At 38.8% G+C, this 24,250-nt stretch overlaps 1 protein-coding gene across 2 annotated transcripts in view; it reads left to right on the top strand.

The window, feature by feature from the left end:
* GNAS (GNAS complex locus) overlaps positions 1-24,250 on the top strand; it is a 128,454-nt gene that overhangs the window by 74,168 nt on the left and 30,036 nt on the right. For both annotated transcript variants that reach the window (XM_030963529.1, XM_030963530.1), the window contains exons 3-5: positions 6,935-6,989; positions 7,075-7,194; positions 20,354-20,451. In XM_030963529.1, the coding sequence (XP_030819389.1) occupies positions 6,935-6,989; positions 7,075-7,194; positions 20,354-20,451 (273 nt within the window). The remainder of the gene's footprint in view (positions 1-6,934; positions 6,990-7,074; positions 7,195-20,353; positions 20,452-24,250) is intronic.

Consider the following 24,250-nt stretch of genomic DNA (forward strand, 5'->3'; position numbering starts at 1 on the left):
GTAGTGGATTGTACAAGGCAAGATGATTCAGCAATTTGCCTTGAGTCCTCCCGTTCCTGCCGGTTCTGAGGTGTCCTTCCGGAGCAGAAAGGAACCACAGTGTCCTCTGAAGACTCTCCAGCCTTGTTAATTATTGTATCAAGTGTCCAGAGAGAATGCTAAACTTCTGAGGACACCTTTTATTGCAATATGCTTTAATTACCTGTACTAAGAGCAAGAAAATGACACCAGTGTGTTCCCCTCTGAATGCCTGGGGAGCTACAGGCAGGGTTTGCAATTTACAGAGGTGTTTAATTGCACAGCAGGAACTGAAGGGCCTTTGTCAGGCTCATACATCACAGAGCTCTTTGTGAACAATTCTATTTTCATCCCTTACCTAAACTATTGCTAGTTAATTAGTTGAGGTAAATGGAGCAGGATAAGCAGAATTATGCTGCTTAATATTGTGTCTGTGATGGTCTCTTTGTGCCACTAACAGGTATAAAGGGACTGTAAACCAGTTAAACTGGTTTTATGTAGGAATTTGCAAAGCTGAAGGGGAGCCTCAAGGTGGCTTAGAGCCAGAATAGCATCTCTGTGCCACATCCACCTGGGCAGGTGGTATGACCAGGGTGCCACGTGCCTGTGCCAGAGTCCTGGAACTTCATCAGGAGCAAAGTCTGCCCACAGCCAGTCTTTGCATCAGAATATCCATGGAGGCAGAATAAACCTTTAACCTTTGCACTTCGGGTATCACAGGGAGCAGAGATAAAATAAACCTAAAAATGGAGTTTATTACGTTTATAGTCAGGGATGCCTTTTTTAGAGTTTGGTATCATTTCATTGTGGTGCCATTCCCAAAGGTAAGAAACAGGTCACATCTCAGCCTCTAACACTGCAACGTAAATAATGATCAAAAATAACACAATTTCTGCTTTCACAGAGCTGTGATGTGTTTTTTTTAATCAACACTTCAGTAATTTGTGTTTCTTGACTTCTGACTTGGAGAATGGTTCTGTCATTCCATTAACAGAGGTATCTCTTTGTGATTGTATTTCTTATCAAATGTTCACGTGTTTATAGCTACATAGTAAGGTGTGAATTTTACTCATGGAGAAAAATATTGCAGTGTATTAAAACAAGCAGTGGTAAAGCAATTTGCAGTGCTTTTCACAATCTTTAAAAGGGAACTTGTGGAAGCCCTTTTTGTGTTCTCTGCTCCATACATTGCATCACATATTGTGTGAAAAAGTGATTATGCTTCAGGGGATAATTGAACTAAGTTCTCCCAAATAATTTCAGTCACAGTTAGATCTGTCCAACATAATCAATTTTTAACTGTGTCTTTAATTCAAAGTATATAATGACAAAATTATTCAGCCTGTTGGGTTTTTCTTTTTCCAAAAGGTGTTACTTATTTACAGAGAAAGCAAATAGTTTATTCTCATAGCTGTTCTTTTTCTAATATTGAAAGATCTTTGGTAGCTGAATGGTACAGTGTATTGATACCTGGAATTTTGGAGAAGTCAAACAAAGAATTTTCAAAGTGAAGTAGATGTTTGGGTGGAGGAAGGGTGGTATAGGAGGAAGAGCACAGTGCTAGAGAGGGGCAACTCTCTGCAGGAAGGCTTCCAGGGAGATGCTCAATCTCTGTGGTCAAAATTACCAGCACATACTGACTGTAAAGTGCTTTTCAGGGTGCATTGTGTCAGCTTCCTGTGCCTTGGGTACCATTTCATTTTACCAGGTGCTGACCAAGAACAAAATATTAACGTGGTTAGAAAATCTCTTCCAGCTCCCCTGCAAGTGAGGACCCAAGTCAATCCTGTTTCCCATTCTGAGCTGTGCAGTCACTGCTGTGCAGCTGCAGCTCCTGCCCATGGCACTGCAAGGGTTTGTCAGTACAGACCAGAAAAATCTCTTTGAAGTTGGCAGAACACTGAGCAGTGTGATATCAATGCTGTTGAGTTTGCAGGAGATACGTAGTGGGTTTTGCTCTTGCATTTTAGCAGTTTTGTCTGTAAAATTGGTCCTTTGTCACAGGTCTAAGATGAATTATTTCAGCTTCACTCCGAATACTCTAGGCAACTGTTTTTCCACATTTTCAAGTGCCTCTAACTTGGCCTCTGCCCTCTTTGCTGTTCTAGCTGTTATATTTTGAGGTAATTGCCATGTTCTGTTAGAAATAACCCAGGCTGAAACAAATTTATCTTTTAGTTGAATTGTAAAGTACTGCACGATTTTTGTAACGTGCATTGGTAGCAAAACCTTAATTGACTTTCCTTGCTCGTGGTCTTGTGTCTGAAGATCTGGACTGCTCAGCTCTGTTTCTCTGAGGTGGATTGGCAGGTAGTGCTCTTAGTTTCCATAAGGTTCAGTAAATAAATTTTAATGCAGATTTTATGGAATATTTATTAAATCCATCAGCATGTTTCACTGCATCAAAGACACTTTATTTAGATGAATAGGCATGTTTAAATCCCACGTGCTTGTGAAGTGCATGACTGCCTGTCAAAGAACTGAGTTGTGTTTTAAAACAAAATGGATCTATTAAGTTTTCATTGGCTGTCAGTGTGTAATTGATGGGCTTCTGAAGGGGACAGCCCGTGGCTGCTTCCCTGGGCATTCATATTTGTTGGCAATTCCTGAAAAAGCAGGGAGATGCACCTATGTGAAACACAAAAATGTCATTTTCTACCATAAAAAGTCAGAGGCAAATGAATTGCTTTGCGAGGTTTTCATTCTGGCTCTTCCACTTGCAAATTGACTCATTAGTGCAGTGCTTTGCCTGGGGAAGGGACGCCTTGCCCTGCTGCAGCTCTTCTGTCAGCAGGTTCGAGAGTCAGCAAAGTTTGACTGCTTCAGAAATAAAGGTAATTTATGCATCACTCCAGTCCCTGAAGGTGATAGAGGCTGGGCTGTTTACAGCCTTGTAAAGGAGACAAAGGCTCTGCATTAACACTCTCTGACTACATTTTAGTATGCCCTATTAAATAGTCTATATATTCTTTGAGCTGCAGAACTCTCCAGGGTTTCCTAACGTGTCTGCACTGACCAAAAAATTCAAACTTCTTTGCTTTTAGGAATTAGATTAATGGCATCAAGGTGTCCCATCATCCCTGTCCATCATCTCTGGATCCCCCTAATTGTTTAATGTGTTTTGTTGTGACAAATTAATTTCAGCACCATTTTTAAAAATTATCTTTCTACCTGGGAGATGCCAAAGGTTTCGGGGTGAACTGAATCTTTATCCTCTGGAATGTTCTTCTTAAATTTTAAGTATTTTTTCCAAGTAATGGTCATTTGTATTATCTGTAAAGTAAACCAGAAATGAACATTAAAATTAAATTAGTTTTTGCTTTCTGAGAATCTGTTTGTTAATGTGTTCTTTGCGTAAGATTTGATAAAGTCTGAGTAAAAATGTTGCCTTTTTAATAATAAAGTTCAACACAGGTGGAGAAGTTCTTTACTAAATACTAATTAGGTTGGTTTTCAAGGAATATTTGATTTTTCTGACCTTTGATGTCATTCTGATTTAATGTTACTTGAATTAAAATGTCATCTTTTTTTATAGTACCTAAAATAGACTTTATTAGTTTTCCTGAAAGCTATGTGCAGCTTTTCTTTGGCCTATTTAAATATTAAAAACAGCAGGATTTGAGATTTTTCTTCTAATCCTCAACTAATAGAGTTTAATGCTTTGTTTGGCCTACCTTGCACAGCCTAAGCAAAAGTTTTAAACAAGATTAAAAATATGACCTTATTAACCCATGACATCTAAAGATACAGAACAGGCCTGCAGAGACATCAGTCATTCCTTGGCCAGGAGAGCATTGGTGCCATTCCCAAACTACTCAGGATGTTCCAGAGGAAAACATTTCGGCAGCCCAGCTTTTTTTTTTTCTTTTGTGGTTTTGTGCCAGCACCTGGGAATAAGAATTTAAAAAGGAAAGAATCTAAGTTGAATATTCAGTCTTTGTGGTTGTGGAAAAGAAAAGTTTGAGTACTTCTGGAAATTTGAGGTGCAACCTGGCTGGGTTTCTAAAAACAAAAGGACAGTTTGGCAGAGCAGTGGGATGTTGGTTTTCTGTGCTTCACCTCATTAGTCCCTGAGTAAAATGAGTGTCACCTTTTGGGGGCTTTTTTGGGTTTTTTTGTGAGAAGTTAGAGTTGTTTGTAAGCTGCTGTTGGATGGGTGATGGATGAACATGCTGAGTTCCAGAAGAATAAAGTGTCTCATTGTCATGGAAAGTTTATGTCCAGTAAACATTACAAAACACAAAACAGAGTGATACATCCACTGCTGTGTAATGGGATTCCTTGTTTACTGGGCAGGCTATAGGGCCATGGCAACAACACCAGAAATAGGAACTATGAGTATCCTTGTTGTAAAGATGATGATGGTTATCAGGCACTTTGTTAATTGCTGCAGGTTAACGTTTCTCTGTGTTCATTATCACTTAGTAGTGAGAGGATCAGCCAGGAGGTGTAAACGTGGACGTTTGACTGAAATCTTTAATTAAAATAATGAGGTTTATCAGTATGGCATGGAAGAGTCAGGTCAGTGTGCACCTCATTGATGCTTTGAGACAGTTAATAGCAAGTGTTCCAGGGAAGAGAGAATAAACAGAGTTTGCTTCTAAGCAATGCAAACTCCCTAAACTTCTCTTTTTCTTGTGATATATTCCAAACCAAAGCAAAATGAGTGCTAATTCCTTAAAAATACTGGTATCTTGCTTGGCTTTCATCATATCAGTTGCCCTTTTGATCTAAACAGGGCAAAATCTGGATACATGTTCATTAAATTCAAGATCCAGCTGAAATTTGTAGGCAGAATAAAAGCCAGACAAATTGCTTACACTGTCATTGATAAACACTTCCTGCTTTCATACTATTATTTACATTTTTTAATTATTAAACATGATTTTTGAAAACTGAAAGTGGATGGTGGCTCTGTAACCACATGTGCACTGCTGAAAAACAGAGTATTTGTGCACCCTGCATCTTGGTTGTGGAATGGAGAGTTTGTCAAGACCTGGAGCTGTAGAAGTTAGGAGGAGGGTGAAAAGCCCTTAGTTTTTTTTCTCTCTTATCCTGTCTAATCTATTTTCCTTAATTTGGTGCCTTTGGCCTTTCTTGGCTCACTGCCTTGTTCTCATCAGCAGTGCCAAATCTCTGTAGCAAAAAATGGGTAATTTTCAGGAATAAGGTGGTCTGTGGGTAGGTAAAGAAGTCTAGGAAAACATTGAATTTTCATCTAAGTATTGATCATTCCATTTTCTCTCTGCATCAAGCTTCACTGACCTTCCTGTCCCTGCCCCAAACTTCTGAGGACCTGGGCTCAGTGAGGAGCTGATGTTCTGGGATAATCACATTTATGTTTGGGCTGTGCTGCTGATTCAGAGCCATTCCCCACGCAGCAGTGTCATCCTGAACACGAGGATTTGGTGTTTGCTGCCCCTCTGCCAGAGCAGCACTGGCATTGCAGTCACAGCTGGGCAATGTGCAAGCAGATCCTTGGCATGGTGGTGTTTTCCTTTTTGTCTTTTACAAAAGCTGCATTAATTTTTCATTTGATAGCCATAATTCCCACCACTCCTGGATGTGTCTGCTTTGTTATTAGTCTTTTTTTTTTCCCTGCTGTTCTTCTGCCTTCTTGATTGGTGAATATGCTTTCAGTTTCATTTTGGTTTTTGACTGTGAGTAATTATAGAAAGGAAAAAGTGATAAAAAGCTTTTGTAATATGCTTACTGAATTAACTCCATAAAATGAGATTTTCAAGCTGGGGTCTGTAAGCTGAAGCTGTGAGTTACTATCTTTAAAAGGGTAAAAAAAGGAAATGCTGTTGATACTTCATAGTCTCTGGCACACTGGGCTGGAAAATGTTAGTTTTCAAAATGAAAAAAAAAAAAAAAAGTTGATATGAATATTCCATAATCAAAGAGTCTTGTAAAAGCAGTTCAATGAAGATTAAAAGGTCACTTAGACAGTTTAGCTGGCTTTTTTTAGTAATTTCATGGCTAACTTGGTTTCCCTCAGAGTAGTGATTTTATGCTGTTTACAGCAAGAAATTAATAATGTTAAAAATTTTATCACAGTGCTTTGCAATTAAGTTACAGTTTACAGGCTCAGTCCTAGTAGTACTTTTAAGGTGCTAATTCCTGGTTACACCAAATGTTTGATCATGTATTTGGTTTGATTGCACTGTTTAGCATTGAAATTTACCTGCTGTCAGATTTGACACCAAATGCAGTACCAAGGAGCAGAGGCAAAGGTTTGCACTGTCCTGCTCCAGCCTGCTGGGCTGGTTAATGGGACTGCAGTTAATACCAAATGATAGTATTCATTCCAAGTGGTTTTTTCTAGCCAAGGATAATTCTCTATACTTTGATTAATCCTTCACTGTTGTTTCACATCCAGACTGTTTCAATGTCTTGTGTCAGGTTGAGTGCTCTGCTATGGTTTGTTCTGCTAGGGCATAATTTTTGTGATTTAATTTTTTTATGTTTTGAGGTTCTTTGGTCTCCTTTCATTTGTTTCTGCTTTTAGTAACTCACCCTTTTTTCCTTTCTGTTTGTTTCCAGTGTGTACTTTCCTAAAGAACTTTCACGTATGTTTAGTATTTTGCATTCAAATGAATCAAAATCTGTTTGATTCTGCAGAATGTCTTAGTCCCAGTCTAAGGCTGTAGTAAGTTTTTATTAAAGCATAATTAGACACTGATTTTTGGATGCAAGTAGATGTTACTGCTTAAAATAGGTGCAAATAGATCTTACTGCTTAAGTAGAAAAGTTTTGAGATATTTAAATAAGTCTATGTACAAACGTCTTCAGTGACTGAAAGCACTTTAGGCAATACAGCTTTAATAGAATATTTTTCAAGTTCATGTTCTGTTTTAAAAAGGTATTCTGCTTTTGTGGCTTATAAATTTAATGATGTGCCTTTTTATTACAGGGAGAAGAAAATGAAAATTCAGGATATTAAAAACAATATTAAAGAAGCTATAGAGGTAAACTTACAAGCTATTGTTTTTTAACTATTCCGGGTGGCTATTTAGACACTCTCTGCAATATTTTACTTGTGTTTCTTTGCAGACAATAGTGACAGCAATGGGCAATTTGGCACCTCCAGTGGAACTAGCCAATCCAGAGAACCAGTTTCGAATCGACTACATCTTAAATTTAGCAAACCAGATAGACTTCGATTTCCCTCCGGTGAGTAACCCACAGGCAGCCATGCCTTTCTGCAAATGATTGTATTTCACTGCCCTGTAGTAAACATTTCCCCAGAACAGTGAGCTGCTCTCTGGGAATTATTGCAGTAGGTGCCTTTGATGAGTGCTAATCGAATTTACAGCAACACAGCCAGAATATTCCAGCTGATCCTTCAGGAACATGGAGACTCTTGCCTGCTTTTTGTGCTCTGGTGAAATAATTAGCCACAGAGTCAAGATGGACAGTGCTGGATGTAAAGTTTGGATTTGTTGGGAATTGCCCTGCCCAAAAGGAGTGGAGATACACACAGCACTCTCTTGATTATTAGCTGCTGTTTAATGGTGCTGATTTCTCTCTTCTGGAAGAGCACGGTGGAGTTTTCTTGCTGATTCAGACTCTGTGTCAGCCAGGCTCTCTGCAGAGGCTCCACACACACATGTCCCTGTCCCAGCCCTGGTTAATCATTTGAGGTGCCAGCAGTCCCACAGTAAATGCATCAAGGATAATTATTTAGTTGATGATACAACTTTGTGCCCACTCACGGTGATTAATTTCTCCTGTATCTGAACCAGACTTGTAGCAGAAGCCCATGAAAATACAGTTTGCAAACACTGAACACTTAAACACTGAGAAGATATTTTTGTTAATTGCCATGAAGTACCTTCTACTTGCAGTACTGCAGGAGTGTTTCAAAACTTGTATTTCTCTCTCCGTGCACTGTTCCAGGAGGCTAAGGGGAGGAATTATGATGATGTATCAAAAAGCATTGTGCATTTACACCAGCAGTCCCAAATGCTGGAAATGAAAGTGCAAATGTGAATAGTAGTAAGATGTGGGATAGTTTGCACCACAGCAATTCTTAATTCAGTTTGTAATGTTTGATATGTAAACATTATTGAACAAGACGGTCTGTGAGACCAACGACAGTTACCTTTTCCAAATGTTGCTGCTTCTAGGAATTTCTCTGCTTTGGTCAGTCTTTATCAAAAGAAAAATAACCAACCAAACAAACCCACATGCTTTGTGTACAAGGCAGAAGTCAGGTGACTTTAGCAGTTAATTGGAAATACTGCACTGTAATCTTCAAATCATTTTCAATGTAACAGGCACAGACAGGTTGGTGGAGGGGGATGTATGATTCTCTCTAGCACATTAAATGTAGTCATTGGCATTTTGTCTTAAATCATCTTAAATTTGAGATTTTTAACTTCACACCTCTGTCATTTAGACATTTGTCAGTGTTATTCACAGAAATACTCCATCCCTTCATGGATGATCTCTCCTGCTGGGGGCACAGAAAAATTCATGCTTTGAAGGTGGTTTTAGGAGAATATTTGAGAGAGAAGACAGTGGTTCCTTGCTCCTCCCTCTGTGCTTCTGCACTGGCTGGGTGCCCACAGCTCTCCTACTGCCATTGTTTGTGCTAGTTCAGGTTGTGATCTGTGACAATGCTGCAACAAGTTCCTGTGACCTACCTCGTACTGAAATACTGGATTTTCCTTGTATCTTCTATCTTAGATGTCTTTTTATTCTTCCATTCAATTGGAGTGATTTCTTTTAATTTTTCCCTTTTTTGCACTGAAAGCAGGGTGTAATTGTGTGACTTACAAAGTCTATAAATAATTCCAAGTTCAGTGAAGAGTCTTTGAGGTGTTGAATGACACACAACTTCAGGAATAACAGTGCTCCTATAAAACTAGTTTTTCTTCTCTGAGCAAAGGTATTGTCTTAAATTTTTAAGCCCTGAGTCTACAGAGGTTTAGGTGTGTGCATAACTTTGACTGGTGGCTTACTTCATTGGCATGATTAACTATTTCATATGTAAATGTTTGTAGGGTTGAGGTTTTAAACTGGAGATGCATTAGCCACAGATGTTGAAGGACTGTTGTTGGCTCTCTCTGCCCTCAGTGATTATATAAATTAATATATCTCTGATTTCTGAGTTTGTCTGAATGTAGATTGTAGTCCTTTGGTACCTGGAAAACTGAACCTGCATTTTAATTGCATGATTTAAATCAAGTTAAGATCTAGAGTGTCCCTAGATGCCAGCTCTCAGTGCATAGGAACAAAAATCAGAATCCTTGAGTACCACTGTAAAAATAATTTTGATTTTGTTACAGATTAACTAAAAGTACTTTGGAGAAAAAAATAATTTTGTGGAAGCAGAAAGGACAGCCTTATCCTAGTTATGCTTTAAATCTAAGGAAATCTCCATCATCTGTTTCCTCCTCCAGTGCACTGGGGGAAGAATTTCATAAACCTTTTCCTATACAGAGGATTGATTGGAAAGGAGGGAGGGGATTGTTTAGCAATGCCAGCCCTGTGTAAAGCTGTCTGGTTTGAGATGCAGAACTTGGTTTCTGCCTCTTGCATTTTCTTCGTGGGAAATCACATTTCAGCTGTCTTGAGCACATACTTTCCTCAGTGTAGTATTGATGCTGTTCTCTGCCCTAGGGAGAGCATGAGGGTAGGGAGGAGGAACACTCGTGTCCCAAGGGGATGTTCTTTGAGGGCTGCAAATTCTTAGGACTATACTCTTAAATACTGGGCTGTTCTGCTTCCCTTCAAATGCCCATTCTTCTTTCCCTAAACATTAATTTGGGTCGCTCTCCTGAAGAGAAAGCGCTGACAGAGGCCAGCACAAGGATTGTGGGATTTCTTCTCCAGCTACACAAGATCATCTTCATGAAGGAGCAGTTGAAATGAATTTTAAAGTAGAGATCAAAATCTGTGTTTATAATTCTCTGTGGAACAGGTGGAGCTGGAATGCAAGTCTCCCAACAGCAAGGTTCAGTGTGATGTGAAAGGCAGAATAAAGTCAGGAAGAATGTAGGAGCTTTACAGTGTGATAAATATTGGGATCTTACTCTACATGTAAATTAGGATTCAAAGAGCAACTTTTGTATTCTGATATTCTAATTCTTTTCTTAGTCTGGGTCTCCATCTGTTTGCTTTGCAGTTTTTGACTTTCAGGAAGTGTGTGTCATTTGTGTAGACCATATTGTTTTGAATTAAAAAAACCTAAAAAACAACAGCTTGAGTTAAAAATAATGTTGGAACAGTGTAATGCTAGGTTAAACATCCCCTTTAAAGCTGAAAATTTACTATGTTGGAGATTATTAATTCAGCACAGTTGGTATTAAGAAATTAAATTTTTGAATACAAGTAGTAGCATATGGAGAAAGGCAAAACATAGTACTGACTGGAAGGAATTCTGTCCACATAATCATGCTGGTATTTTAAAATATTGCAATTTCTAGTAGATCAGATCTATAGTTGAGGCTTCCAAAGGATATTTCCATCATTTTTGTCCCTTGATGCATTTAGCTTAACACACCTGTGTGTCTGTGTGTTTTCAGTGTCAAAAATCAACATCATAGGTAGTTTGAATAATTCAAACTAGTTGTATATCTGCCTCAAATGTCAGGTGATGTTGGGTTAGCTGGGTTATAAAAGTGATATTTTTATTCCTGTTCTGCATACCAGACAGTGGTTAGGATATTTTCTTCATCCCCAGTAATAGTGGCCTTCTTCTCATCCCTTTCTTTTTGCACTTGCTTTTAGAAGAGGGAAGGAAATGTTCCCATTTTATCAACATTTCACACTCCATGATCAACCCAATTGAACCAAGCTACCAAATAAAACCTATTTACTTTGGGTCACAGTCCATTTATAATTCTCTGGTTTTAATGAAATATTCAAATTAGCTGAGCAGGATTTAGAGCTACCTATTTTTAATTTATCTGCTTTCAGCTGAGGAAGATGCCTCTTGAAAATACCATACTAAGTTCAGAAAAATTTAGAAAGTAGTAGAATCAGAGTATTAGATATTGAAAGGCAAAATACCAGAGGAATGACTGCAGGCTATGGCTCTCCAGATGTGGATGTTCAGAAAAGATGCTGATGTTGTCTGTAGGTCTCCTGGTTTCAGTTTATTACACTGCTCCATTGTAGTTATTTTGAATCTCCCACTACCACTGCTGCTGAATGGTTTTATTATGGTTTTTGAGTGGTGTCCTTGAGCTTTACCACACTCTGGCTTCAGCCTCAAAGGCAGCTCAGCATCCCCTGTGCCCACAGCCACCCCTTCCCTGTGCCACCCACCCCGGGCCAGACAAACCTCCTCTGGCTCCCCAGGGTCAATCAGAGCATTGAGCCAGCCCAGCTTAAAAATAACCCTGGTAACCCTTACTCCTTCTCTCTTCTATTTTGGGGAGATTATTTTTAACAGGGATCAGTTTTGAGGTCTGATTTACAACCTGGCAGTGGAGGTGGTGCTCAGTGGGATCCCTTAACCTGCAGCAGAGTCACAACGGGGCTTTGGAGTCCTTAAAATGGTTTTGACACCAAAATCTTCAAGATGGTAATGAGATAGTAGAGTCTCAGTAAGAAAAGATGTGAGCTGGGATCTCTTTGCTGCCAGAAGTGTTCCTTAATTATGTAGGCAACAGAACAAAATTATCTGTCCCTGTAGATAACCACCCTGATGGGTATAATGATAGATATATTATTATTCCTGTCTAAATACATCATGGCAGAAGAAGAGAGCTGTTCTGCTTTGACAGCATCACTAGCTGTATAAAGTAGTGACAAACATATTCACTGCAGTGGGGGATGTTTCCCGTGGGGATATCTCAAATGTCACAGATTTTGGGGTGTGAAAGGAGGCAAAACATTTTCTTTGGTGAGGATACCCCTGGGAAGCTGGGAAAGGTGGGAGACAGAGCCTGATTGCTTGGGTGTGTGCAGAGTATTGTGTGCAGTTTGGATACTTACCACAGACAGACAATTAGGACCTCCAGCTTTTTCTTGTCCGAGTTTTTTATGATTTTGAGCAAGACACCTCAATCTCCTATTTACCTTTTCTTGTATCCTCTGTCTTATTATGTGTAAAAGAGTGATAAATACACATCTTTGAGATGCATCTTGAGGTGCAAAACTAGTAGAAAATGCGGATATGTGAAGTATTTTTGCCTCAAAAATGTTAATGTTGTTCAGAGAAAGGAGTGGGAAGTCTTACAGACAGTATCAAAGATGTAGTGCTAGATCCTCTGAAATAATCCTTACTTACTCTTTTTAAATCTCTATTATCTTATCTACACAGAGCAGCTCCCTCTCAATGGGCTTCCAGATAATCCAATTTGAGTTTACCTGATCAGAGTTTAAGAGGAACTAATGGAAAGCTGGTTTCCTATCCTTTAATAGCAGAATAAATTCTTGAATACAGATTAATTAAAGAGTTCTTCTGAAACCTTCTTCTAGTGTAGGGTCTGTGGGGCAGGCAGCCACTTGATTTCATTTCAATTGTTTCTCATAATTGAAACACGTATAACTATTAATAATTTGCAAATTAATCTCCTGAAATCTCTGATTTTTGTCTGCATGGATAAATGCCTGATAGGAGTGTTTTACTCTTCTGTGACTAGGAATATCTAGCAAATTTTGTTAGTGCTATATTTTGTTAGTTTTTATTGGAAGTGTTTTGTTTGAGTGTTTTTCAGCCCTTTGAATTCTACAGTGCTTTCACTGAGGTGTTCACATAATTCTATTGAAATCCCACAAAGAGTTTCCTTAAATTGGAGAATCTGCAGCACAGGACTTGAGACAATGGGATTATATATGTCTTTTTCTGTAGTCCAGTTGTTTTTATAATGCAATCCCCCTGTATTTTACTTGATTACTAATTTATTTGATTAGTATTTGAAGTAAATGCTGATGCTTTGTTCTGAACTTGTATTTTTATCCAGCAAATTCCCACCATACCAGACCATATTTACAGGTTCAGAAGTTCACGTGACTTAATTTCTCTTGATACATCTTCATTGTTTTCCTCTCAGAGCAGTCTTAAAGAACAAGGACAGATTAATTCAATTTATGTTGAAATACAAGAGCTGTCAGCTGAATTAAACAGGAAATAGGCATAATTTAATATGGAAATTCTTAAACATTTTCTGGTTTTAATCACAGTAAGAGACTATCACAAAATATTGGTGTATGCATAGATGAAATAAAATTATACCTGTGAGCCTCCCTGGTGTTACAGTGGATCCAGCCACAGCCCTGTTGTGCTCAGCTGCCTGTTTGGAGAATACATGACATTTCTTCAGTGTTCCAGTAAAATTTAAGGTTTTTTTAAACTCCCAGGAAACAGGGCGTCTATTTACTATTTAAAAGAAATGTCAGTAATTAAGCAGAATTTTCAGTGAATTTATTTTAAGTATATTTGAGCTTCGTGTAGACTTTATTGTGAGCCTGTGAACACTTCTATGAGTACAGATGCTGCTGCTTCGGAAAGATTGGAACAGGGTTAATGAGCTCTCCTTGGGATTTGTGTAAATTTAGAATGAGAACTATTTTATCTTACACCCTTTTCTGTTGGTGGAAGTTTCTGGCAAAAAGAGGCTTTTTGTTTCCAGTGTGAAAGGAAGCAGCAGAGTTTAGTGTGGTCCCAGGTGCTTGTTCTTGGCACCAGGTAAGGGAATAAAGTCATTTGATTTGACTGTTCAAGCTTACTATATATTCATTAAACAAAAAGCAGCTAATGATGTAGTATGAAAGACATTTTCCAAACCTTGATTTAAGGCTCAAAGGAAATTTCTCAGAATTTTATTAAACCTTCTTTCTTAGACTGAAGTCTCCAAAAATAGCTGATGGTTGAACTGCCTCTGTCACCACTCTAAACTACCCTGAGAGATTCTTCTACCCTGCAATGGGGTAGAAGAATTCTTTGTGCCTTTTATGCTATCAGGAAGTTTGATCCATTAATGAATTGCCTCTTTCTATGTATGACACTTTGAAGAAGCAGAGAAACACTGATTATTGGTTTAAATTGCAGAGGAATCTTGACAATATAAGGAGTAGGCTTGCTGCTCTCACCCAAAGTGAATTTTCCTCCCTAATTAACATGAGGAACTGTGTTCTGGTATCAACAGATAAAGTTTCTGTGGCAATTAAACTTCTTGTGAAAGTCGAAATAAGAGAGAAATGGTTTGATATTATGTTAGTGAGGATTTCTAACGAAAGGCACGTTGTACTTATGGGTATGGATTTGTGTGTTGGCACATTTCTCAAATGCTGTGGTGTTTTGAAACTCTTAACAAAGGGGAATAATGTGAGTTCAAACTCGTCAGAAGTTTCTTAAATAGAATTCCCTTCCCATTGGCCAGTCCTTGCAGCAACATCCAGTTTAATTTGTACTCCTGGAAGTTACTCAGCAGAAACACAGAATATTTCAGCATAATTCTTCTTTTCCAAGCATGAAAAACTATTGATAATGAGACTAAATCCTTGCTGAAAATATTTCTGACTCAGTTGTGGGAAGTGCTGAGTGCACTGAGCCTCTCCCAAAGAGTTTTGTGTTCAGCTCTGGACACATGCCAGTAACTGGAGAATATCTTCAACTATTTGTAGGTATGCGTTTCCTTTGTGATATCATCAGCGTATTTGCCCTAAAATAGCAAGCAATAATTAACACTTGTTCACACCAGTAGGAATGCAGATGTTTCCCTATTCAAGTAAGTGGCTTATTAAACTGCCTGATTTCACAAATTTAACACATTCTGGTATCCCTGCCCAAACCTGGGGAGAATGAAAGGATGCCATGAGTTCTGTTCCCTGAGCACCCGTACAGTCAGGAGTGACGGCTGTGAGAAATAAATCAGTTTGGTGGGTACTTACCTATCCTGGCTGTGAGAAATAAATCAGTTTGGTGGGTACTTACCTATCCTGGCAGGAGAGACTCAGCTGGTGCAGTTTTCTGGGAATGCTCTGTGCTGCCCTGCCATGCCATGGCCTTGCCTTGCTGCAGTGCCTGCCCTGTGGAATGCAGCAGGAGGGGAGCAAAGCTCTGCTCCCCCAGCACAGCAGGGCTCTGCAACCAGTGCTCAGTGCTGCTTTTAAAAGCTCCACACATTGGGAAGCAAAGTCCTCCAGGAGACAGTTTTACAGTTAGAAGCTGGTTGGTTTGACCTTTAATCATTAGATTTGTAAGTTGGTGACCTATTTAAAACTCTTATTATGAAATGTGCAGCTCCATGGGACAGTGAACTTTGCCCAGGAATTGAATCCCAGTTTTAACCACAACATTGTATAATGATTGTACACACCTTTTAGGAGCTAAGTTTTTTTTCAATGGCATTGACTTTTGCTGGAATTAGTAAATAAACTGTTCTGTTGAAGGATCCACCCTATATTATATTTTACAAAGAAAAGGTAATGTTGCATGTCCATGCTAAGTTTCCTGTGCATTTGGTGTCACAGTGGCATGGACTGTGCCACTGTTCTTCCCTGCCAACATCCTAATGCCTATAAAACATTGCTTCATAAACATTTTTTTTAAGTCTCTTGAGTATTTATATATCTAGAGGGAACAAAGCCTTGTAGATAGTATGTCCAGTTATATTATTTCATTTTCTACTAGTATTTTATCCTTTTAGAATGCTTCTCAAAAGCAGATCTTGGTTCCTGTATTTTTTCCCAGGCCTAGAGTTTGTCTCTTGGGGATTATTTTTTTTAACAACCAAAGTGCTCAGCCCTCAAGTTCTTTAACACTTTCTGTAGTTTAACTTTGAGCAAAAGCACTATTTACCTGTTGCCATTTATTCAGCTTGCTGAAATTTTCCAATATGAGTAGGTTTTAAACTTGATTGGACTCTGCATTGCCCCTTTTCTAATCCAGAACTTTGTCAGCAAGATCTTTCTGGAACAAAGAACAATTTTCCAAGCGTCCCTTCCACATTTCCACTGATGGGTTTTTTTTCCTCTAGAGGTCTGCAGAGATTCCTGTAAGTGAATGCAAGTGATTTACAAATGTTGCCTGTTGACTCATTGTATTGGGAAGCTTTCAGTAGGTGGGGAAAGTGTCACCTCATAAATAAAACATTAATAATGAAACACATTTCACATCAATGTGGCTTTTTAACCATTGTGGTGTTATGGTATCATGGACATGAGGTTTCCTCAGCAGCACCACGTCCTGGTCCTTGATCCTTTGGTTATCTGAGCAAGACCAGAGCAGGTTTCCCCAGCCAGAGGATTTTCCCAGGGTTTTTTTATGGTTTCCCAGAAGTGGAGCCTGTTCCTGGGGATTGTGCCCGGAATTCCAGCTATGCCCCTGCCCAGCCTGAGCAGATTCAGTCAGGCCCTGTTTGTTCTCTTCAGATCTCTGTTACATTGACATTCCTTTCCTTGAGTGTTCTCCTCAAGGATTTCTCCCTCTTTAGGGTTCTGTGAACGTTTTGGGAAGTGTAAGGTCTGTTCTGGTGGTGAATAAATGCTCCAATCCTGACAGAAAGCTCAGGAGGAATTCACTCCTCACCTTCCCTGGTGGTGCCATCCTGTCACCACTTCTGTTGACTTTTGTTGCTTTACACAGCTTCAGCTGTACTTTAAACAGGATCTTGGGTGTGTATTGTGACACTGCAGCATTTTATTTTTTTTAATGGAAAATGACATAATTTGGATTTTTTTTTTCAATTTTAAGTATGCACAGGGCAGGGAAGGGATAAGATGATCATACACTGCAAATACTCTGGATCATTTGGATCCTAACATTCAAATCTTATTTGTTGTGGAATGTCATCTCAAACCAAATTGTTATTTAGTATTTGTTCATTTTAGCTGTTTTGTTAGGAGTTCCATTTTCTAGTGCAGGAAAACCTTTGTTGGTGCTGCTGTAGATTCTGTCATATTAGAATGTGCCAGCAAATCAATCAGTGTCGTGGAAGCAAGAACCAGACATGTAAGGACTTGTTTTCTGGCTATTTCTTTTCAGGAAATTTTCCTGCTACTTTTGGTTAATTTGTTTCCTTACTCATTATTTTTAGAGCTCTCATACAAATTATACCTATTTAACTTAGAAAAAAAAACCAACCCAACCCTTTTGCTAACTTGATTTTTCTAGTGGCCTCTGAAGCCCCTGTTTTACCTAAATACATAACAAATCCTGTGGTTTTACTTGCCTTCCCCGAGAGCAGCCCCAGGCTACATTCCATGACTCAAATGGGATGCTGAGGATTTCTTGTGTTATTCCTTTTCTTAAATATTATTTCAGAGCTGTGGTTAGTGTAGGTGTACTGGGGAGGAGGGAGAATCTGGGGTTTTTGCAACCAGCTACTATGTCTTAATTCCAAAATCAGTCACTACAGTAAGGAGGCTTCTGAAACAGCAGGGGATGAGCTCTGCGAGGCTGGGTCTGACTCTGCTTGGGTGAAACCTTCCTGCTTCACAGCTGTGGCAGCTGGCTCTGCATTGGTCCCAGCCTGTGTGAAGAAGTGTTTGATGTGGCCTAAAGACAAAAAGTTGTGTATTAATGAAAGACCTTCATATTTGACCATCTTGAGTCCCGTAGTTCACTTTTTCAAACTCAATTAATACAAACAAACAAGAAAAAAAGACCAAAAGTAACAGCAAAACCCCCACTGTGTCTTAGTGTAATGATCTATTGCTCCTTGCTTGTTGTAGATCCTGATTTTGAAACACCAATAAGAAGTTCAAAGAATGTAGAATTAAATTCTTTTTCCATCCCAGATGGACAATTAATAACCATACTGAGAAGATTGCTTGATTATTGCTGGTTATAGTTCAGATCAGCAGGACAGGCATGAAGGCAGGTTTCAATATTTTATTGCTAATTTGGCCTAACAAGGCACAAACACTGATCTTTATCCCATTATTGTAATTCATGTATTTTCTTAGAAGTGACAACTGCCCTTAGAACACAGGGAGGACTCTTGTAAACAATATGTAACTGTTCTGGTAAACTAAACCCTATTATCAATGTGTTCATGCTGGGGCCAGGAACTGGTTTCATTCTTCAACCCATTTTAAGATCTGATTGCAGAAACTATTCCAAATGTAAGACATTATGGAGTTTGAAAGGTCTTTGAAATAATTGCTTTACATCAGCTTTCCACCAAAGTGTCATAGTTGTAGTGAGAAACAGTAATGAGGAAGAGTTTTTCTGGAAGTTTTACTGTGCTGTGACTTTTCTTATTAAAGCAATTACTTTTTTCACTATATTTTTTTGGTGATGAAGAATGTTTTACTGCTTTTTCTGTGAACTTATCATTGCCTAGTTATTTGTCCACTGAATCAACTGCTGTTTCATCAAAAAAATCTTGTACAATTGCTGATTCCATTTTTCAATATTCCAGCTTTGTAGTCATAAATTGAGTGAACCATATGATGTTCTGTATTGAACAACTGTTACTTTTTTAAAACAAATATAGAAACATTCCCCAAAATGGGTTTGGTTCAGATACAGTGAGATTGCAGATAATTCCCCCTCTCTCCTTCACTTTCTCTTCCTTCTCCATTTTCCTTTAGAAAGATATTTTCCTCACCGTGCTCTGATACAGTTGAAGGTGACTGGCAGTCCTCCAACTGCCAAGAAATTATAAATCTTCAAAATTAAAGTCTCCAATGAACATAATTCCAGCAGTGGGAGACAGAAAACTGAGGACTGGAATGAAGATTTTGATTCATTTTCTATTTCCTTTAATAGCAAAAGCAAATGGTCAGTGGTGCAATCTGCAAATACGAAAAATTAGGTAAAATCTTACCTAATTCTGAAAGAAATTTAACTGGTCTTTTGTTCATGAACAGTTGATAAAAGCAGGGAAGAAGCTGACATTAATACCATATATAAATGTCATAATCTCTTAAAAAGAAATCAGAGCAGAATTTAGATATGTATTTTGTGTTTGCTCTCATTTTTGTGTGTGTGCAGCTAGGGAATCCTTAATAGCAATAAAAGGACAATCAAATTTACATCTGATGTGCTGCTTTCCACCATTGGTGTTTGTAATTGTGTGATCACACAAACACACATGCATCTTATACCTGCCAAGAAGAGGGCTCTGAAAATCAGCAGTACTAAATTTACTGTAAGATACCTTTATGCATCTTTCAGATGCAATTTAAAGGATTTACTGTTCTGCTGCAGTTCAGGTGCTAGTTAAGATTCTGGTAGGAATGTGATTTTTTTTAAAAAAACTATTTTCAAAGGGAAAATTTGGAATGTGTCTCCTTTCTTTGTACTACATTGATAGTAAAGGAATGTGAGAGACTGATATCCCAAGAGATGGAGGAACCTTGAGGCAGCAAAAATAACACATTTTTCTTCTTTAAAATAATTCTTCTGTAAAGAAAAATGGTAGGGAGACACAGAATAAATACAACAACTATTTTAAAGGTCTTTCACTGGTCTGGATTAAAAAAATTATTTATTTGCCACTTAAAACCAGAATGAAAGTATTTGACCCAAAACACTTCAAAGCTCTGCGAGATAGCCAAGGAACAGCCCTGGTTGTTGATGAGAGGAATGCCCACAGTGGTGTCTGTGTGTATTTTAGGCTGCTGCTGTTCTTTCTGAGTCTGTTCAGAGCTCTTGGACTGATGGCCAGGAGTTCAATCCCGTGTTGCACACGCACTGCTGGAGCCAAAGTGCATCTTTCATCTGCAGAATGAAAAGGGCTTTTGCTTGTGTTCTTAGCTTGTGTTACAGGTTCAACAAAGCTGAAGCATTGCATTTTTGACTGTCTGCTTTCATATCTTGGCTTACAGTTTTTAAGGCTGAGACAAAACATGATGTAGCCTTGTATCACTGTCTTTCTTCTGTAGTTCAATGTCTTTTTACACTGTAAAAGAATAAATTTACGAAAGTGGTGCAGAGTTAAGTAAGATACAGATGTCTGTACAGTCCCTGAATATCCTCACTTGCTTGCAAAGTCATGTAAAACTTAATTACCATTATCATTCATGTAAGAATTATAGAGAAGTAGTGCTTCATTGAAGAAAAAAAATCATGACAGCCACATAAACGTAAAATACAGTGACACCATGAGTTAAAGAACAAGTGTTACCAAATAGCATTGATTATTAAATTGCCAGTGAAATTGATATTAATGAGACATTAACCCTTCTTGCAGTAGATGGTTGGATTCAATCAGTGATTGAGAAGCAATTCTCTGGGTGTTACAAAGTGTTGAAGTCAAACTTAGAAAGCCAACTGAACTTGTAGCGAGGTTCTAAAGCATGGTTAAAGATTTTTGTTAAATCTGCTCCATTTCCTGCTCATTGCAAAACAAAATGATACATTACTGTTTGCTGACTCTCTTCATCTCTAACCCATTCCCATAACCCTGTTTTCCCATTTCAGGAGTTTTATGAACACACAAAAACCCTGTGGCAGGATGAAGGTGTGAAAGCCTGCTACGAGAGATCCAACGAGTACCAGCTGATTGACTGTGCCCAGTAGTGAGTATTGCTGGGGCTGGGGAGGGTTTGGTGTCCTGCTGCTGGCCCTGAACCCTGGAAAAGGAGTGGGAGGTGCATAATGAATTCTGGATAATCAGCTGTTCAGTGGTGGGACAAACTGGTGTTCAGTTAGACGATATCTACATTGAAATATCTACATCAATGTCTACATCTCCAGGTGCTTTCAAAAGGTTTTAATAAGGCCCCTTAGTGAGGAATCAGTTTTATTGTCTGCAAAGCCAAATTTCCTGCCTCTTCCACTTGGCCCATCCTCTCCAGAAGTCAGCTTCAGGTGCTGCGCAGGTTGCAGTAAGCTGGAGAGGATGTTGGTGGGAAATAAACCTGTTTGTCACTTTGGTTTCTAGTGCAGTTTATTTACCTGGAAACAAAGAGATGGGAGTGACAGTCCTGGGGAGCAGCCTGTGATCAGTCACCAGAGTTCTGCTTGTGTGCCTTCATGCACATACCTGAGAAAGAGTCATTCTCTTCTGGTATTTATACTGCTGGGATAATTAGTGTTGTCTTGAGAGTCTGCTGCATGTTTGCAGTTATTTATCACATCCAGCAATATACTGTGGCTCAGGATTTTTTATGGCAAGGTGCTCGAGTTAATTGTGACTGTTCCTGGTACTTTTGTTGTGCATACTCAAGATTTGCAGGACTTAAAATTGAAATATTAATGGTTAAAACTCTTCTTTGTTTGTTTATATTCTCTCTGCTTCTTTTGGAGAAGCTGAAATAAGGTTTAATGGTCAAGAAAATGAAGGTTTCTTGTTTCACACGGTGATGGCAACTGCAGTTTGTCTAATACTTCACCCTTAAAGAACATCTGATGAAATAAAATCTGTAAGGTTCTTCTGTTTGTTTGTTTAGGAAGACTTGAAGGTAAATCAACAATTAGCTCTGTTTGAAAAGAGACAAGAGAGATAATTTTACTGTGCCTTGCACAGCTCCAGGTTTGTAGGAGCCTCTTTGAAGTTTTGCCATTGTTTCCCAAGTGAATTTGTTTGATGTGTAACGATGTCTTTTGCATTAGGTGACTAATGTTTGATCATTTGGCATGGAGCTTTTTGCAAGTTCACTTGCTACAAAATAAAAAAGTACAAAGATTTTCATTTTCAGACAAGCACCCAGTAACTTTAGTGTAAAGCTGATAGAAGTGAGGGAGAGCTGGCTTGTTTCTGGTTGCTGTTTGTTAATAGCTTCTGTGCTGAGAAGCAGGAAATTGTTGAGCACTAAGAGGGTTTTGTGTTGCCCCTTTTCTGCCCTGAATGCACAGAAGAAAACTGAAATTCTTATCATCTCTGGACATTGACTTTTCCCTGGATCAGCAGGGGAGGTGGCCCTCATGATGGCTTTACCATCCTGCTCCATCTAGTGGAACACTTCATTCTACAGCATGGGCTGTTGTGCCAGAAATAAACTTTGAATATTGGTGACAAATTAGATTTTTTTCCCTAAAAAAAATAGAACAAAAATTGCTGTCTCCTTCTAAAAATATTTAATAATTCTAATATTTATTCAATATGATAGTAACATATATGATACTATAGTCTTGCAGAAGGAGATTTCTAATTGTTAATTTTGACAGTTCTTGTCCTTTTTGGCATTTTTGACCATGCAGTGGTGGTCTTTTTAATAAAAGAATATGCAGAGTAGGAGTTTTTAATGGCAAAATGTTATCTTTGAGGTTAATAGCACTTTGAAATGCTGAGCTTTTTTTAATCACATTACATTTTCAAGGGACCTAACAAAAATCACTTCCTATAAAATCTGACTTGATTGATACATTTAAATTAACCTGGGGAGCATATACGAACAAAAATATGGGAAGGCAAAATACAAAATGTATCTAAGATTTCTTAAAGGAGGACTGTTTTAATATGAGTGTGCAAATTACTGTTGTTAGTGCTAATAGAAGTTAAAAGAGAATATTGAGCAAATTCTGTTGGGGTTGTCCATTCTTTCAGAGAGGAGTTTTGGGTTCTGAGCACTTTTCCCCTTTTGAAGTCCTCATATAAAACAAAAAAGTTACACTGAAAACAGGAGATAGAAAAGTGGCTTTTCTCTTTCAAGATCAGTCTGGCTTCCAAAAATCCTTTCTTGCTCATGAAAATTGAATAAAATGATAAATATTAATGGATTCTTTGCTCAGTGATTTGCCTTAAAAATTTAAACACTGTTTCTTGTTCACAAAAATTAACTTTTTAGACTTGTTTGTAAAAAAAAATTAATTCTTTTCAACTGTCATTTTTTGAAGGCTGAATTGTGTTTAGTGTGAAATTTGTCTTAGTATGGGATTATTTAACATTCTGAGGTTTTTTAAAAAGGTTTTGTCAGTGTTGGGACACAGTTTTATGTAGGAAGCTTTGCAAGAAGATTCTACCAAACATTTAAAAATCACTTTTGCCTGTCTTTTAGCAGTTCTGCTTTCATGGATAAAAGCTGGTTCTACATGTAGGCAGCTTAGCTGTAGCCCAGGAGAGGGAGGGGTTCCAGGAGTCAGGGATGGAGAATCTGGAAAACAAGGGTGCTGGAGAGATGGCAGCTAAACTTCTGCAGAGTTTGTGCTCAGGAAAGATGGAATTCGCAGATGGGTCAGGAGCTCTCCTGGATGCACAGAGCGTGAGGGAAAAGTCACTTTTTACTGCATATTCATTGCCAAGAAAGTGGGAACAAATGTAATTCTCAATGTTTTATCTCCCTAATTCCAGTGTGGGAGTTTAGAGTCCAAAAATGGTATTTTTCACCTGTTCTAGAGCAGTAGCTTTAAATGTACAGTGCTTCCTTTGCATCTCTACAACTTCCAGTGTCTTCCCACGAGCAGTGACATTATTGCACACTTTGATTGTTGCTCCACCGAGTCTCTGGTTGTGTTGGGGGATTAAAAAACAGCTTTACCAAAAGCCACAGGTACCATCCTGGCTTCCCATTTCCCTGCAGTTGTGATCTTTGGAGGTGTGGGGCTGGGAGGGCTGGCCAGTAACCTCATCTGCTGGAGAGCCCTTCTGGTATCCTGAACCCTCCAGCTCACTGGCTAAATGAAAATGTCACTTTGGAGGAGCCCTGCTCATTCTGAAAGAGTAGCTGCCTCTGCTCCTCAGGAGCTTTACTGTACTTCCTGCCCAGGCATATTTTACAGTCTTGAGAGGCAGAGAAAGGAAAGAAAGCTTGTTTCCCTTTTCTTAACTGGCCTCACTAAGAAATCAGTTTCTATTCTGCATTTAGAACAACACGGGCTGTGACATTGTCACCAGTTTGTATTTCAGCAGTGAGGAGGGAGCTTTATGTGTGAGGAGACCAAACTTCATTGCTCTTGCAGGGATGTACCCAGAGTGTTTGTATGAAGCTGCCGTGTGATCCTCCTCTTGGCTAATAATAAACAGAAGAACACAGAAGTGTCTAGAATACAGAAAATCCCAAATGGTGTTAAATTATTTACCATCCTTCATGTGTCTTCCCTGGAGGCACAGGGTCACATTTTATTTAGAATATATTATTATTATTAAAAATCTAGGAGCCATTTCCACTGTGATGTGCCAAAGCCTGTTTGTTAAATCTGCCTTCTGTCAGATACAAACAAACAGGATCTTTTTGAAGCGCTCTTGTTGCCAATGCTTCTACCTCAGGTTTCATTTGAGCAGCTCTGCTTTTAAAGCCTCAGAGGAGTACCCAACGGAGCAGGCAGAGCCAGCAGGATCTGTCCCCTGGAATGTTCAGTTTGTGACACGAGGACATGAAGGGTGCCCACACTGTCCTGGTCTTACCCAGAGCCTGCAGAAATGGCAGCGCAGGAGAG

Source organism: Camarhynchus parvulus, chromosome 20 (genome assembly GCF_901933205.1).
Source record: "Camarhynchus parvulus chromosome 20, STF_HiC, whole genome shotgun sequence".
Classification (NCBI taxonomy): domain Eukaryota; kingdom Metazoa; phylum Chordata; class Aves; order Passeriformes; family Thraupidae; genus Camarhynchus; species Camarhynchus parvulus.